This window comes from Orycteropus afer, unplaced genomic scaffold (genome assembly GCF_000298275.1).
Source record: "Orycteropus afer afer isolate SDZICR_OR568_19922 unplaced genomic scaffold, OryAfe1.0 scaffold00014, whole genome shotgun sequence".
In the NCBI taxonomy this organism is placed as follows: Eukaryota; Metazoa; Chordata; class Mammalia; order Tubulidentata; family Orycteropodidae; genus Orycteropus; species Orycteropus afer.
The window spans coordinates 9,585,559-9,600,393 of NW_006921601.1; the positions used below are offsets into that span (position 1 = coordinate 9,585,559).

The following is a 14,835-nucleotide window of genomic DNA, read 5'->3' on the forward strand; positions in this document are numbered from 1 at the left end:
TTTTTCACCCTGTGCCACATTTTGTGTCATCACAAATTCTAGGGAACAGGAATTTCCATTCATTAAGTGTCTGCCATGTACCAGGAATAGAGGAGCCCTGGTGGTATAATAAGGAGCTCTGGTGGCTCAGTGCCTAAGGCATTTGACTGCTAACCAGAAGATTGATGGTTCAAACCCACCAGCCATTCCACAGAAGGAAGACTGGGCAATCTGCTTGTGCCTCGGGAACCTAAAGAGGGTCACAATGAGTCAGAATCAACTCAGTGGCAGTGAGTTTGGGTTTTTGGTGGTATAACGGTCAGATGCTAATCACTCAACTTCTAACCGAAAATGTAATGGTTCTAACCCACCCAGTGGCTCCACCACAGAAAGATCTAGTGATCTACTACCATAAGGTTACAGCCAAGAAAACCCTATGGGACATTGTACTCTGTCACATGGGGCTGCTGTGAGTCAGGATTGACTGCACAGCACCCAACGTGCCCGGCACAGGGCTGGAAATTAGATCCTCACAACTCTGTGAACCAGATTTTGTTATTCTCATTTAGAAATGAGAAAACAGAAGCTTGGAAAAGTTACATAACTTACCGAAATGTACCCAGCTAATAAACAACAGAGGTGTAATTTGACCTCTTGCTTTTGCTGACCCCAAAGTCCGTGTTCACCTTACACAGTATACTCCCCAGTCCCCTCCTAGTGTGTGTATGTATGTATGTATGTATGTATGTATGTATGTATATGTATATGTATATATATATATTTTTGTGTGTGTGTGTCACCTATGGGAAAGATGATTTTTTTTTTTTTTATTTTTACTGTGATTTGGGTGAAAGTTTACAGAGCAAATTCATTTTCCATACAGTGGTTCATACGGATTTTGTTTCATGACATTGATTGCAATTCCCCACAGTGTAATAGCTCTTTTCCCACTTACTCCCTGTGGTTACCTCTTCCCATGTCCTCCTTTCCTATGCATTCCTGCCCCAGAGCTCTCTCCCTGTGCAAATACTGTCCTTCTGTTCTCCCATAATTGATTGTTGTAAGGAGTATACCTACCTGATGTTAATGTTCACTCTATGTGTCTGTCTGTTGTTTGGCTGGAAGCCGGGGGAGTGAGTTCAATCCCAGACCTGAAGGGTAACTAGGAGCCATAGTCTCAGCGGTCTCACCAGCTTCTATCAGACCAGTAAACCTAGTCTTTTTTTTTTTTTAAATGAATTTGAGTTTTGTTTCACATTGTTCTCCCACTCTATCCAGGATCTCCTGCACTGATTCCGGGAAAGATGATCTTTTGACGTATATGGTTTTGTTTGCCTCAGGATGAGCAGATAGATTCTGGGAATACTCTAAACTGTCTTGCTTTCTCAAGCCCTAACATCCAGCGGTTCATTGCTAGTGTGCTCCAGAATGTATAGCATAGTCCTTTAAATTCAGGGTTCATAATCGCCAGCAGGAAAGTATAACAATTAACACTCTAAGAGCAAAGCCAAGTGCTGAGCCATCCTTAACCCATTGAGAGAAAAGGTAACTGGTTTTGGAGAGAAACTTCACAGTTTATGCCGTGAACCCATTTTCTAAGCACAACATACTTGGACTATATTGTTGTTGTTGTTGTTATGTGCTGTCGAGTCGGCCCCGACTCATAGCGACCCCTCCTTGGGTTTCCGAGGCAGTATCACTACGGAAGTAGGATTGCCCAACCTTCCTTCCGAGGAGTGGCTGGTGGGTTTGAACCGCCAGCCTTCTGGTTAGCAGTCAAGTGCTTTAGCCACTGTGCTACCAGAGCTCCTGGACTGTATTAGCTTAGCTCAATTTATTATAAAATCACACTTACTGACTTGCTCTTTTATCTTTTAGTTTTACTGAAAGTTATTATGGAAACTATTGATATAAAATGTGCTTCTGTGTTTGCTACAAGACCATTATCACGTACAATGTTCATTATATTTAATGTTCTCTATAGACATTCCTACGTGATGCAGTCCTTTTAGAATTTAGTGCCAGGAAAAATTGCATCCCCTGAGGAATTTCTATGCTTCCTTCTTTCTGATAAAGGAGAGCCCTGTAACATATTACATTTCCCTTTTGCCTTGGATGCCAAGAAGGTGAAAGCCAAATCTGATGCTTAATCACAACTGTGTTAACCTCATGACTAACAGATATATTTCATCTTTATTCCCTTCGTCCTGATATTCTATTTCTGTGTTCATTAGCCTCACTGTGTAAATGCCCTTCATGAAAACCCGTATCAAATCCCTTTGCAGAGAAGCGAGTATGAATATGGAATTAATTTCCCAGGACTGCTGGAACAAAGTAGCACAAACTGGATGGCTTATAAGAACAGACATTAATGTCTTACAGGAGGCTAGGAGTAAAAATCAGGTTGTCAGCCATGTTTAATCCTCTGAGATCTCTGAGGGAGAAACCATTCCATGCCTCCCTCTTAGCTTCTAGTGATGAACAGCAATCCTTGGCATTCCTTGACTTGTAGACCCATCACTCCAATCTCTGCCTTGTCATCACATGGCTGTCTTCCCTGTGTGTCTATGTGTCTTCCCTTTTACAAGGACACCACTTGTCTTGGATTAGGACCCACTCTACTTCAGACTGACCTCATGTTAACACAACTGATAACATCTTCAAAGACCCTATTTCCAAACAAGGTCAAAATCACATATCTTTTGGGAGGACTCAATCCATAACAAATACTTATCCTTTGGAGGGGCAAGGGATGTGTGGCTTCTAGTCCTTGTTTCAGTGTGTCCTTGCTCTTCCCCAGGACTACATTGACACTGAGATGCTACTGTGTACGGAGAATGTGAACCAGGATAACCTGCTCGCCTATGCCCGAGAAGCTGCAGACTTTGCCACCAATTACCAGCTGCCATCTTTAGACTTTGCCATGAACCACTACGGGCAGCCTGATGTGGCCATGTTTGACTTCACCTCCATGTATGCCTCAGAGAATGCAGCCCTGGTGCGCGAGCGGCAGGCACATCAGCTTCTTGTGGCCCTTGTGGGCGACAGCTTACTAGAGGTACCACCTACATTTGGAGCCCCTAAACTCTTGCTGTAAGGCAGATCCCTATATTTATGTCCTAGCTGGCAGTATCTGATGTCATGAAGTGGGGGGAAGGACAAGCTCAGAGGCTGTCAGCCAGTTGACAGGATACCTGTCCTGGTGTTGGAGCCTGACCTTTCATTAAATTCAGAGGAGCCAGATCTGCATGTCTATAGGCAAGAGAGCTTTCTCTTCCATCTCTGGGTTCTTCTCAGTGGACCTCTTTGTTGAAGTACAAAATCGAGGCAGCCTTGGTCTGGACCACATGGGCCATCCTTCTGAAAGTATGTAGAACCTCAGCAAGACCAAGACTCTCTTCCTTATGGGGGCGGCCATTCAATGTAGAGAACAGAGGGGATGCAAGAACAGTGTGTGGACCTCAAAGCCTAGTTTCCATCCATGGCATCTTTGTTCAAATTCTCCCCAGAAAATCTGCATGTGCAAGATTCTTAGATTAAAGTGAATGTTTTTAGAAGGGATACATTTTGATCTTTAATGTAAGGTCCCACCAAAAAATGTGTATGTATCCCAAGTTAAGAGTCAAATTCCAAACCATGCTTTGGGCTCTCATGGAACAGGTTAGTTAGAACTTAACCAATACAGTTGCCATTGTGTTGGTTCTGACTCATGACGACCCCGTATGTGTCAAAGTAGACCTGTGCTCCATAGGGCTTTCAGTGGCTGGGTTTTTGGAAGTAGATCACCAAGCATTTCTTCCAAGGCACCTCTGGGTGGACTTTAACCTCTAACCTTTCAGTTAGAAGCCAAGTGTATTAACTTTTTGCATCACCCAGAAACTTAGTTAGAACTTACTTGTTAGAATTAGTCCTTACTTACCATTGAGTCCATACTCTAACCCAAGCTCTCTAGCTAAACACGCAATACCCATCCTGCTTCTGCCCCAATCTCCCCTTACCAGATTTATCTCTCAGTACATAGGTACTCTGCGTGACACCTAAACTAGAACAACTGTTCTTCCATCAGGCTTCATAATTTCCCAGCTACAAGGCCTTTACCATGTTATTCCTGAATGGCTTGAGAGACCTGTGTGAATCCTGTCCATTCTTTAAAATCATAAAAATGCAACTTTTTTATGAAGCATTCCTGACTTCCATCTCTCTCCTCCAACGTGGGAATTTCTCTCTACCTTTTCTGAGCCCTAAAGCAGTTTTGCTGTACCTGAGTCATTGCACCCTTTACATTTGACTTTGTGCTACAGCTATTTGTGTTTGGTGGCTCTTGTGAGCAGCAGGGGCCCTGCCCTGTCACCTCTTTATCCCTTCACTGCTTGGCACAAGGCTGGCAATCAGTGAGTGCTGGATAAAATGGGATCTAGCAAGCTGGGCGTCATGGTAATCAACTGGAATCGTGCATGTGTCCTTTTGCAGCCCTTTTGGCCCATGGGCACAGGCTGTGCTCGTGGCTTCCTGGCAGCCTTTGACACGGCATGGATGGTGAAGAGCTGGGACCAGGGAACTCCTCCCCTGGAGCTGCTGGCTGAAAGGTGAGTATTAGTATTTCAGTTCCCAGCTGGGGGCAGGGCCAAGCCAAAAGCTCAGGCAGGAGAGGGATCAAAACCAGCTCTAGGTGACTTCTGTGGCTACCTGGAGCCTTCAACCTTCTCTGGTCTGCCTTCTCACACATGGCCTGATTTCTTTTTCAAGGTTTCAAAGGAAACTTACTCCATCATGATCCCCCTTCTTCAGTGACTTTCTTTGGCGAACATGACTTTTTAAAAAATAAAAATAAAAAATAGTTGCAATTGAGTTGACTCTGACTCATGGTTACCCCGTGTGTGACAGTAGAGCTGTGCTCTGTAGGACCTTCAATGGATGACTTTTCAGAAGTAGATTACCAGGCCTTTTCTTCTTAAGCACTTCTGGGTAGGCTTGAACCTTCACCCTTTTGGTCAGTAGCCAAGTGCATTAACCATTTGCACTACCCAGAGATGGTCAGGAACTTATACACTGAATTTCAGAGAGAAATTTGCATCTGGGCATGGCCCCAAAGCTAGAGCTCCCCAGCACTGCTTGGTTCCACAAAGGCCAGCAAAGGTTTATATGAGGGAGTCCTTTAGGATAGTGCTGAATGTCTGCCCTGGTTGAGGTTGGGTTCTGTGATTTCCCTGGATGCTTCCACTGCTGAGAATCCTGGACTTATTCCCAGACCCCTGTTGTTGACCATGTGGCTTTGGCAGCTGGTGGACTTGGGAGAAGTCAGCGGCTAGAGGGTGGATCCAGGCCTCTGATGGTCTTGGGTGTGGAGGCCTGTGGTCATAGGGCACAGGCCAAAGGAGGTAGCATGGCTGAGTGGTGGTTACAGCAAAACCCCAGGTCACCATGCTGCCAGGTCTGTGTCCCCGCCCTTTGCTCAGAGGAGGGGACCAGCATCACTGCCACTGGACACCCACTTCTTTCTGGCCCCTTTGACCCTCATCCCGCTTCGCAGATCTCAAAAACCCTGATTGCCAGGCACTGCAGGAGCAGAGTTTATACAAACACATGCAAGAAGCCCTTGAACACACAGAAAGAGGGGAGGGGGAGGAGCCAAAGGCCTAAGGTGGCAAGAGCAAACCCCTGACCTCTCAGCTCTGCCTCCCGCCAGAGAAAGTCTTTACCGGCTGTTACCTCAAACCACCCCGGAGAACATCAACAAGAACTTTGAACAGTACACGTTGGACCCAGGGACGCGGTACCCAAACCTCAACTCACACTGTGTCAGGCCCCATCAGGTGAGTCCCTCCCTGCAGCCCTGTCTGGGTTATCTTCAACTGAGTGATGGGAAGGAAGAGTCACATATAATCTGAGCACGTTCTTGGAACTGATGCGAGCAACGCCTCTTGGTCCAAATGTGGGGCCAATTCCTCTCTCCAAGAGAGTCCCAGGTCTCCAATAGAGTCAGCATTCTTTCTAGCCATGGTAAAGACATATGGCGCATATGGGTATATATACATATATGTATGTGCATTTACACATGTTTATTCATCACTGCATATATGTGTTGCTCAACAGATCTATCTCAAAAAATCCACCTGACCGAGAATCTTCCCTCTTTACTACCTAGTCTCAGAGTTTGTTGCTTCCTCCCTTTGTCTCAGAGCTACACAACCCCCAGTCTTTTCAATCAACAGAACAGAAAATGGTGTGGGTGTTTAAAATTCACCTGTTACATCTATTCACACCTTAGTTAGAACTTACTTGTTAATAGTTCCCCTGCATTTGGGTAGATAGTTAAGATCTATGGCTTTGTGTCTCAGATTGCCTGGGTTGCCTTGTGAAAGCCATTCTATCCAGGGTGGCAGTGTGAGTAGGGGTGGGCAGTCTAGCCACCCTGAGCTATGCTTTGGGGAGACAAATATGGAATCCATAAATAATGAGGATCACCTGTATTTCACTGGGACTTGTTTCTGGTGGGCAGCTGTGTGAGGTCTCTCTTGTTTGCAGGTGAAGCACTTGTACATCACTAAGGAGCTCTGCTACCCTCTTGAAAGGCTGGGCTCAGTGAGAAGATCCGTTAACCTCTCCAGACGGGGTAAGCAGCCCTCCTGGCATCCTGGTCCAGGGAAGAGTTCTGCTGAGCTTGGCTGGGTCCCTAGGAGGGGCTGTGTGGGGAGGAGGCCTGCTCAGTGGCAGTGGTGGTGGAGGTTTTGAAGCCTGGCTCTGCCTCTATTACCCATGTGACCTTGGGTCGGCCCTTCTCCTCTTCGTCCTTCAGTTTCCTCCTCTACCAAGTGAGCATAAGGACAACACCTACTGGAGGAATCATTGTAGAGATTAAAGGAGTTAGTATGTGTCAAGCACTTAGCACGGTAGATGTGAACTATTGAATTACAGTTGATTTCCATTATTTGTGGTAGTTATGGTCTAGAAATCACCATGAGCACTGTATTAGCAGGTACTAGACCATTGCTCCTGGAGAAAATACAGGGCTAGGTTCCTGTGAGCCTCTAATCACAAAATTTTCATCAACTGATCACTACTGATAGCAAACCTGGAGGCACAGTGCTTACAGTTCTCAGCTTCTAACCGAAAGGTCTGTGGTTCACACTCACCAGCTGCTCTGTGGAAGAAAGATGCAGCAATCTACTTCCATAAAGATTTACAGCTTGGAAACTCTATGGGACAGTTCTGTTCTGTTCTTTAAGGTTGCTATGAGTCACAATAGACCTGGTGGAAGTGGGTTTAGTTTTGGTTTGATCAGTATGTAACCTTGTTTTATGTGTGTTTCTGTTTAAAGACACATTCTTTAGCATATATTGTTGACTCATTAACATTGAACTCATACTCATAGGGCTATAGCACTGTAAATCATGCCTGAAGGAAGCTTATCTAACACATGTATTTTCTCCATAAGGTATATTACAGCCTTCTTGCATTTAAGAACACTAGACAACACTCCAACACTGTGCTTGTTGGTTGTTTTAAACAGTGAAATCACCAATAAAAAGAGGAAAAGGTGAAAAATGAGGCATAAAGTATACCATGAAAAGGACACCTGTTTACAGTATGAGAGCTGAAATAAGATGGCAGAGGATAGCCTTGTTCATGTTCAGCTGGGACTGTGCATGTAGGGCAACTCAAATCTTTCACTGCTCTGCACATGTCTGCAAAAACATTGTGAGTCTTGATCTGATGAATACGTGTTAGCAAGTAGGCAAATTCACAAATATGGAATCCACAAATAGTGAGGATCAACTGTATCTCACTAGAACTTGTTTCTGTTTTCCATTCTCTTTATGGGGGAGGGGGGTTTTGTCTTCCCTACTAGATGATGAGCTCCATATATTTTACTCTTTTCTCGATCTTCCTAGGCCTAGCACAGGGCTGGGTACAAGGCTCAATGGAAAAATGAAGGAAGGATTAAATGAAAAACTCCCTAACATCCAGCTTTGGCCAGGTCACCTCCTGCTTAAAGACCAGTCTGGCTTCCTGTTGCCTACCCAGACCTCCCATCCTCTTCCATCAGTCACCGTCAGCTTTCCCATGCACTTCTCCCTCCCCTCCACACACACCGCATGCTCCGTTGCGGCCACTGTAATTATTGACTGTTTTACTGCTACACAAACATGGCAGGCTAGATTCTTTGCCACTGCATACTCTGTTTTGTTTTTCTGGATGCCTTCTTCTGTCTGATGAATTCCTACTCTGCAAGAGCCAGCACCAGTATACTTCTTCTGTAATGTTTTCTTTGGCTAATTATCCTCCCCTGGCCTGCTCAGTCCAAACTTGATCATGGACTCCCAGAGCTTCTGTTTCTTCCTCTAACGCAGCACGCATTGCGCTCCATCATGGTCAACTGCCTCTGTGTCTGCCATTCCCACTAGAGGAGTGTGATGTTGGCAGAGGTCACATCATCTGGCCAGAGTGGGTCTTAGGGACTCTTTGCTAGAGGAGACCATACTTCCTGTCCCAGTATCCTGCTGTCCTGCCATATTCATGACAGGGCACCCAGGGAGCTGTCCTCAGTGGAATGCATACATGCTGGATGCCCCCTGACACTGGCCCCCTTGCCTGGGTGCCATTTCTCCTAGTCCCCATCCATCATGCCCATCAGAAAGGGTCCCCGGGGTGAGCTATTAGAAATCCCACCAGAGCACTTCACTACTCTCTGTACTACCCTGCTGCAGAGTCAGACATCCGGCCCAGCAAGCTCTTAACCTGGTGCCAGCAGCAGACTGAGGGCTACCAGCACGTCAACATCACTGACCTGACCACATCCTGGCGCAGCGGCCTGGCCCTTTGTGCCATCATCCACCGCTTCCGGCCTGAGCTTATGTGAGTCTGGGACCCTAGCTGGATCTATCACACCCCTCATAGCCCCAGGAGACCCTGGAGACAACGGTACCAGGGCTAGATTCAGAATCTTCAGGACTTTATGCAATATTTCTCTTTGCATAGTTTGAGCTTTTTCCTAAATTTATACTTTTCCCATTGCACTGATTGCTCTGTCAACAAGATGTTTAATCGGTGTGCCTAATTTATGAGGAGTGGAAGTAGCTTAGGCTCAGTGATTGTTCCTATCCCATCCCCAACCTCATTGCCACACAGGAAATTTGAGCATTCACACCCTTGAGAGAGGAACTATGGGCAAGACCTACTTCTTGGAACTGGTTTGAAGGTTTTTACAGTCAGAGAAGAGTTAGATTTGGGACTCAGATCCATTGGCTATGTGCCATTGGACAAGCACCTATCTTTGGTAAGTTTTAGTTTCTTCATCTGTAAATTGGATGTTTTGGAAGATTGGATTACATTTGTAGAAATACTTTATGATGTCCAAAGCGTGATACATCAATTGATGTTCTATTTAAATCAATAGCAGTATAGCATCACATTTTATAAATTCATCAAAAAAGGCTGGGAGAAAACCACCCAGGGGTTATCAGTCAGTACTGTGGTGAACTGAGCTTACCTTCATGAGGGAATGGAACTCTCACTTTTTATTTTATATGCTACATAGGTTGATTGCTGTTTTTTGTTTTTATGAGAAGCCCATGTTACTTTTGCAATTAAAAACAACAGGGGAAGTATTTAAAGATAAAGTAGCTCATAAATTTTCCAAAGAGGATTCAATCGCTTTCTGATCGTTTCAGCCCAGGCAGCAATGGTAGCATCATGGCCCAAGTCTAATTGGGCCCTGATCTGAATGAAGGCAGGGTTAGCATCTTCTCCTGGCTAAGCTGCCTCTGAGGGGCTGGACTAGGGACTGGGCCTGGGGTCACTCCTTTGCTCCTTTGCCCTGCCCCCACCCGGCACAGTGCCTCCCAGCAGTACTCCTTACAGGCTAAATATGCTCAGCTCTTCACACCTCTGCCTCCTCTCCCTGAACTTCTCCACTTTGTTTTGACTCTCTAGCAACTTTGACTCTTTGAATGAAGATGATGCTGTAAGGAACAACCAGCTGGCATTCGATGTGGCTGAGCGTGAATTTGGGATCCCCCCCGTGACCACTGGCAAAGAGATGGCGTCAGGTCAGGAGCCTGACAAGCTCAGCATAGTCATGTACCTCTCCAAGTTCTACGAGCTCTTCCGGGGCACCCCGCTGAGGACTGTGGGTAAGGACCTTGGTAGAGGCTCTGCTCAGCCTTTTGAGCCATCTCTGCCCTTGTGCCAGAGTCTGGTTACTCTTAACACTGGGGTCCTCTGTCCTGGAATGACTGATGCCTTCCCCCTGACTTTGAAGCCAAACCTAGCAAACCCTACTCACCTAGACCCTGGGAGTGTAAGTAGGTCTGTATGGTAGATGCCACATGGGACCAACCATCTGCTCCTTTCACTGGTAGGTCACCAGTAGAGCTGCAATAGCCCCCCTACCTGGGCCATTTACGTTTTAGTTTGAGGTGAGAGATTCATTCTGGAAGAACCTTGTCTTGTCACAGTGATACCCCTTGGGCCCTGAGGTAGCAGTGTCAGGATCCCAAATCTCAGTTGTACTCTTATTTCTTGACAGATTCTTGGGGCAAATACTATGGAGAAAATACTGACCTCAGCTTGGCCAAATCATCCATTTCTAATAATTATCTCAATCTCACGTTGCCAAGGAAGAGGACTCCACGAGTAAGATGCAGCCTGGTTTTCGTTTTATTTCTCATTGCAAGTGGATGGGGGAAAAGAGAAGGGAGAATTTTGTGTTCTCAGTCTATTTATGCTAATAAATTACATAGACCAAGACTCAGGAAGATGGGAGTAAAATTCAGTGTTAGAAGTTGTCCTTTTCACTGTGTAGCAAGTTTCAGTGACTTAAAAGTGGTGATAGAAAGGGCATGATAGAGGGCTGCAAGGATATGCTTGTGAGTATTTTAAAAAGTAAATCACCCTTTATCAAGTGAAGATAATGAGTCAGTAATGACAAACTTCCCAACAAAGAAAGGTACAGGACTAGATGGTTTCACTGCTGAATTCTACAAAACATTTAAATAGGAGTAATAGCAATCCTGAAACTCTTCCTAATAATGAAAGAAGAGGGACTACTTCTTAACTCATTCTATGACACCAGCATTACTCTGATACTAATGTCAGATATGCCTAAGGCATTTGACTGCTAACCAGAAGGTTGATGGTTCAAACCCACCAGCTGCTCCACAGAAGGAAAATGGGGCAGTCTACTTCCCTAAAGATTTACTGCCTTGGAAACCCAGTGGGGGTTCCATGAGTCGGAATCAACTCGATAGCAGTGGATGAAGTCAGATAAAGGCGTCACAAGAAAGAAAATTACAGACCAATATCCTTTATGAATATCAATGTAAAAATCTTGATGAAATACTAGGGGAGAGAATTCAACAGCATATTAAAAGGATTATTCACCATGATCAAGTGGGATTGATCCCAGGAATGGTAGTTTAACATAAGAAAACCAATCAATGTAATACACCACTTTAACAGAATGAAGAGCAAATTCCACATGATCCACTTCAAAAAACCAAACCAAACTCACTGGCATGGAGTTGGATCCAACTCATAGTGACCCCTCTTTGGGTTTCTGAGGCCGTATCTCTACAGAAGTAGATTGCCCAACCTTCCTTCTGAGAAGTGGCTGGTAGGTTTGAACCACCAGCCTTTTGGTTAGCAGTCAAGTGCCTTAGGCACTATGCCACCACTTTTTTTTTGTTGTTGTTGTTATTCATGAGGAGAACAGACACAGAGAGATAAATAATATATGACCCTTGCCTTTGAGAAGCTCAGAACCAGATAAACTTTCTTGATTTACAGTGCCCTTAGTGTCTAAGTCAAGTCTCCATTGTGCCAGCAGATCAAAAGAAGTACCTAACAGTTCTGTTTACTAAGTGGTTAAGCCCAAATAACTTAATTGAAGTAGTTTATAATGTATCTGACAGATGGTCACTATATTTCCTTTCAAAAATTTAAAATGTACTGTGGTTCCTCTGTGAGTTCATTGTGGTGCCATGGGGTGCTTGGGTGCAAAGTTTAGGAACCATGGGCCCAATGTTCTTGTTCTTACGTGCCGTCGAGTCGGCCCCGACTCATAGCGACCCCTCCTTGAGTTTCCGAGGCTGTATCACTACAGAGGTAGGATTGCCCAACCTTCCTCCCGAGGAGTGGCTGGTGGGTTTGAACCACCAGCCTTCTGGTTAGCAGTCAAATACCTTAGAGCAAGTGCCTTATGCTACCAGAGCTCCTATGGGCCCAATAGGAAGTTATAATTTTATTTGAATGATAGCATCTCAGTGGAAGGTAGAATAGATGTTGTCTTCCTTAATATATTCATTTTGCAGATAAACAATGGAGGTCCAGAGAAGTTGGATGCGTTGCCTAAAGTTTATACTATTTAGTGGGTAGTTCATTACTTTGCCTCCTATACCACATTTCTTTTGCCACTAAGTAATTAGTTTGTTAAAAGGTATTTATAAAATATCTAGTGTTAGGACAAGCAGAAGTGATGTGAGATTTGACCTTACAGTCTAGCTGGAAAGATACGAGGCCAGAAAGGTGGTGAGAAGACTGAAAACTGACGGTCAGACCTTGAGGGACAACAGAATTTAAGGGACTGGCAGGTAGAGCATCCAGGAAAGAGGATGAAGAAGGAACTGTCAAAAAGGAAGGAAATCAGAAAACCTAGCAGGGCGAGAGTTCCAAATGATGAGTTCAAGAGATTATGTTAAGTAACAGAGAAACCAAATCTGATGAGGACTGAAGAAAGGCTGTGGGATTTGGAGGTGTTGGGGACAAAAGGAAAATTTCAGAGGAATAGGACTGAATGGGGTATCCCTGGGTGGTATACATGGCACTTAGCTGCCAACCAAAGGGTTGGTAGATCAAGCCCACCCACAGGCACCTTAGAAGAGAGGCCGAGTGATCTACTTCTGAAAAATCTGCCATTGAAAACCATACGGAGCACAGTTTTACTCTGACACACATAGGCCCACCAAGAGTCAGAATCACTTCAATGATAACTGGTAAAGACCGAATGTATAGTCCTCTGGAGCCTTGGGAGGGGGGATGAGACAGCCATATATTGGGATCAAGGGGACGAACAGGAACTAGAAAGGCTTCAGGGATGAGTGACAAGGAAGAAGAACCTCAGTCATATCACTTAAAGAAGCCAAATGAATGGAGAGCCCTGGGGCAGTGGACAGTGGGAGCAGAGGAGAGAGCGGTCCAGGATAAGGATCAGAGGCAAAACCACTGGCTGGAGCAGAGGACGCTCGAGAGGGCCATTTTAAATACCTGCACAGAGTTTCCTTCCCTTTCCAGAACTTCAAGTCCTCCACTGACATTGCAAAGGGGCTGCAGGTTTCTGCGTGTTTTTGAATCTCTCTAAATTGCCAACAGTCTCTTCAGTCATTGGCCAGTCACACCTTGTCCTTCAGCCCCTCCGCCCAGGGTGGGGCTGCCACCTCCCCGAGGCCTCCTTTCTTTCCCTCAGCTGGTGAGCAGTGGTCACTTTTTCCACTGAGGTCTGTTCTCCCTGGAATGTTGCAACAGTTGTTTTGCTAACTCCAGGAGCAGGATACTTAAAACTTCTGCCACACCCTGTCTGTAGGAAGGAATGGGCTAGCGAGGTTGGGGTGGGAAGGAAGGTGTGTCGATCTGTTAGGATTTTAATCGGAGCAGCTAAACTAATGAGCTACACCTAGCTCCTTTTGCCCCCTCTGCTTCCTGAACTGCCCCAGTTTAGAGGCTCCAGGTAAGGGCAGGCTTCTCCACCATATGTCCCATTGAGAGAACACTGTCTCCTGGAGACCAGTCTCTGGTTGGTGCCACTGTAGCTCAACTGTTTTTTCATTGAAGCCCAAAGACCCCTGCTTTGGGCTACTCTGACCCAAGCAGGCAGTCTTTCTGGAAGCTCTCTGAGCCAAACATATGCTGCTTTCTCCATTTACCCCTGTTTTTCCCAGTACTTAGCCTATAACTGGAAATGACAGAAAGAACTGAAGATGACTGTGTAAACCTTTCACTCACCACTCCTCTGTTTACAGAATGACTGCATTGAGGTAATGTGGCCAACTCTGGCTCAGAAGATGGAGTGGTTGACGATTGGTAGTCAGCAAGGCAGCAGGCTCTCCTTCCTGGGGCTGCTTCGCCCTCCTCCACTCCCCACTGGTTCTGCTTAGAGACGCAGTGGAAGCTCGTGGGGTCTGCCCTACTGAGCCCTGGCCTGCTTTGACCCATGTTCGGTCTTCCCCAGTGTGTGCATCTTATAAGAGGGTCAAAACCCACAAATCTGACCTCTCCCACAGCCCCATTTAATGTTTACAATTTGCCTTGCTCTTAGGATATGTAGAGAGATTTGGTCATTGAAGTAAGTGCTCGTGGCATAGGCAGTATTTGTTCTTCTATTTCTCCTCAAACACATTGAGCACTTCCTCTGGGTGGATAGGTGAGTCAGTAGGGCCATTGGGGTCACACTATGCCTTAGACATTATTGAAATACCTCCAAATCTTGTCCACCACACCATCCCAGCAATCCAGTCATCAGGACCACACACAGAGTACCTTCTCCTTATTCTACTGTGGGTCTTCATGGTAAATCTGGATACGCTTTTGGCTTGGAGAATTAATTTGCAATGTTCATTGGTCTTGACACTGTCTACAAAGAGCACTAAGTCCACTCTCATCTGCTCCTGCAGAGAGACACCATAGATGTCTGCACCCAGACTCTAGAAAACTGCAGACACAGAGGCTCCACCATATTGCACTGCAGAAAACATCAGTGCAGTTAGACACGCAACCCTTGATGTCCTAGCTCATGCACCTTCTGGAATAGAGACAAAGGTTCAGCCGTGCTTATGTGATCCTACACCGTAGTGCACATGCACA

At 45.5% G+C, this 14,835-nt stretch overlaps 1 protein-coding gene across 1 annotated transcript in view; it reads left to right on the top strand.

The window, feature by feature from the left end:
• Positions 1-14,835, top strand: part of LOC103209392 (F-actin-monooxygenase MICAL2) — a 110,291-nt gene that overhangs the window by 61,834 nt on the left and 33,622 nt on the right. Inside the window, exons 7-13 of the mRNA XM_007955230.2 lie at positions 2,780-3,037; positions 4,450-4,565; positions 5,666-5,792; positions 6,505-6,592; positions 8,688-8,835; positions 9,913-10,112; positions 10,508-10,614. Of these exons, the coding sequence (XP_007953421.1) occupies positions 2,780-3,037; positions 4,450-4,565; positions 5,666-5,792; positions 6,505-6,592; positions 8,688-8,835; positions 9,913-10,112; positions 10,508-10,614 (1,044 nt within the window). The remainder of the gene's footprint in view (positions 1-2,779; positions 3,038-4,449; positions 4,566-5,665; positions 5,793-6,504; positions 6,593-8,687; positions 8,836-9,912; positions 10,113-10,507; positions 10,615-14,835) is intronic.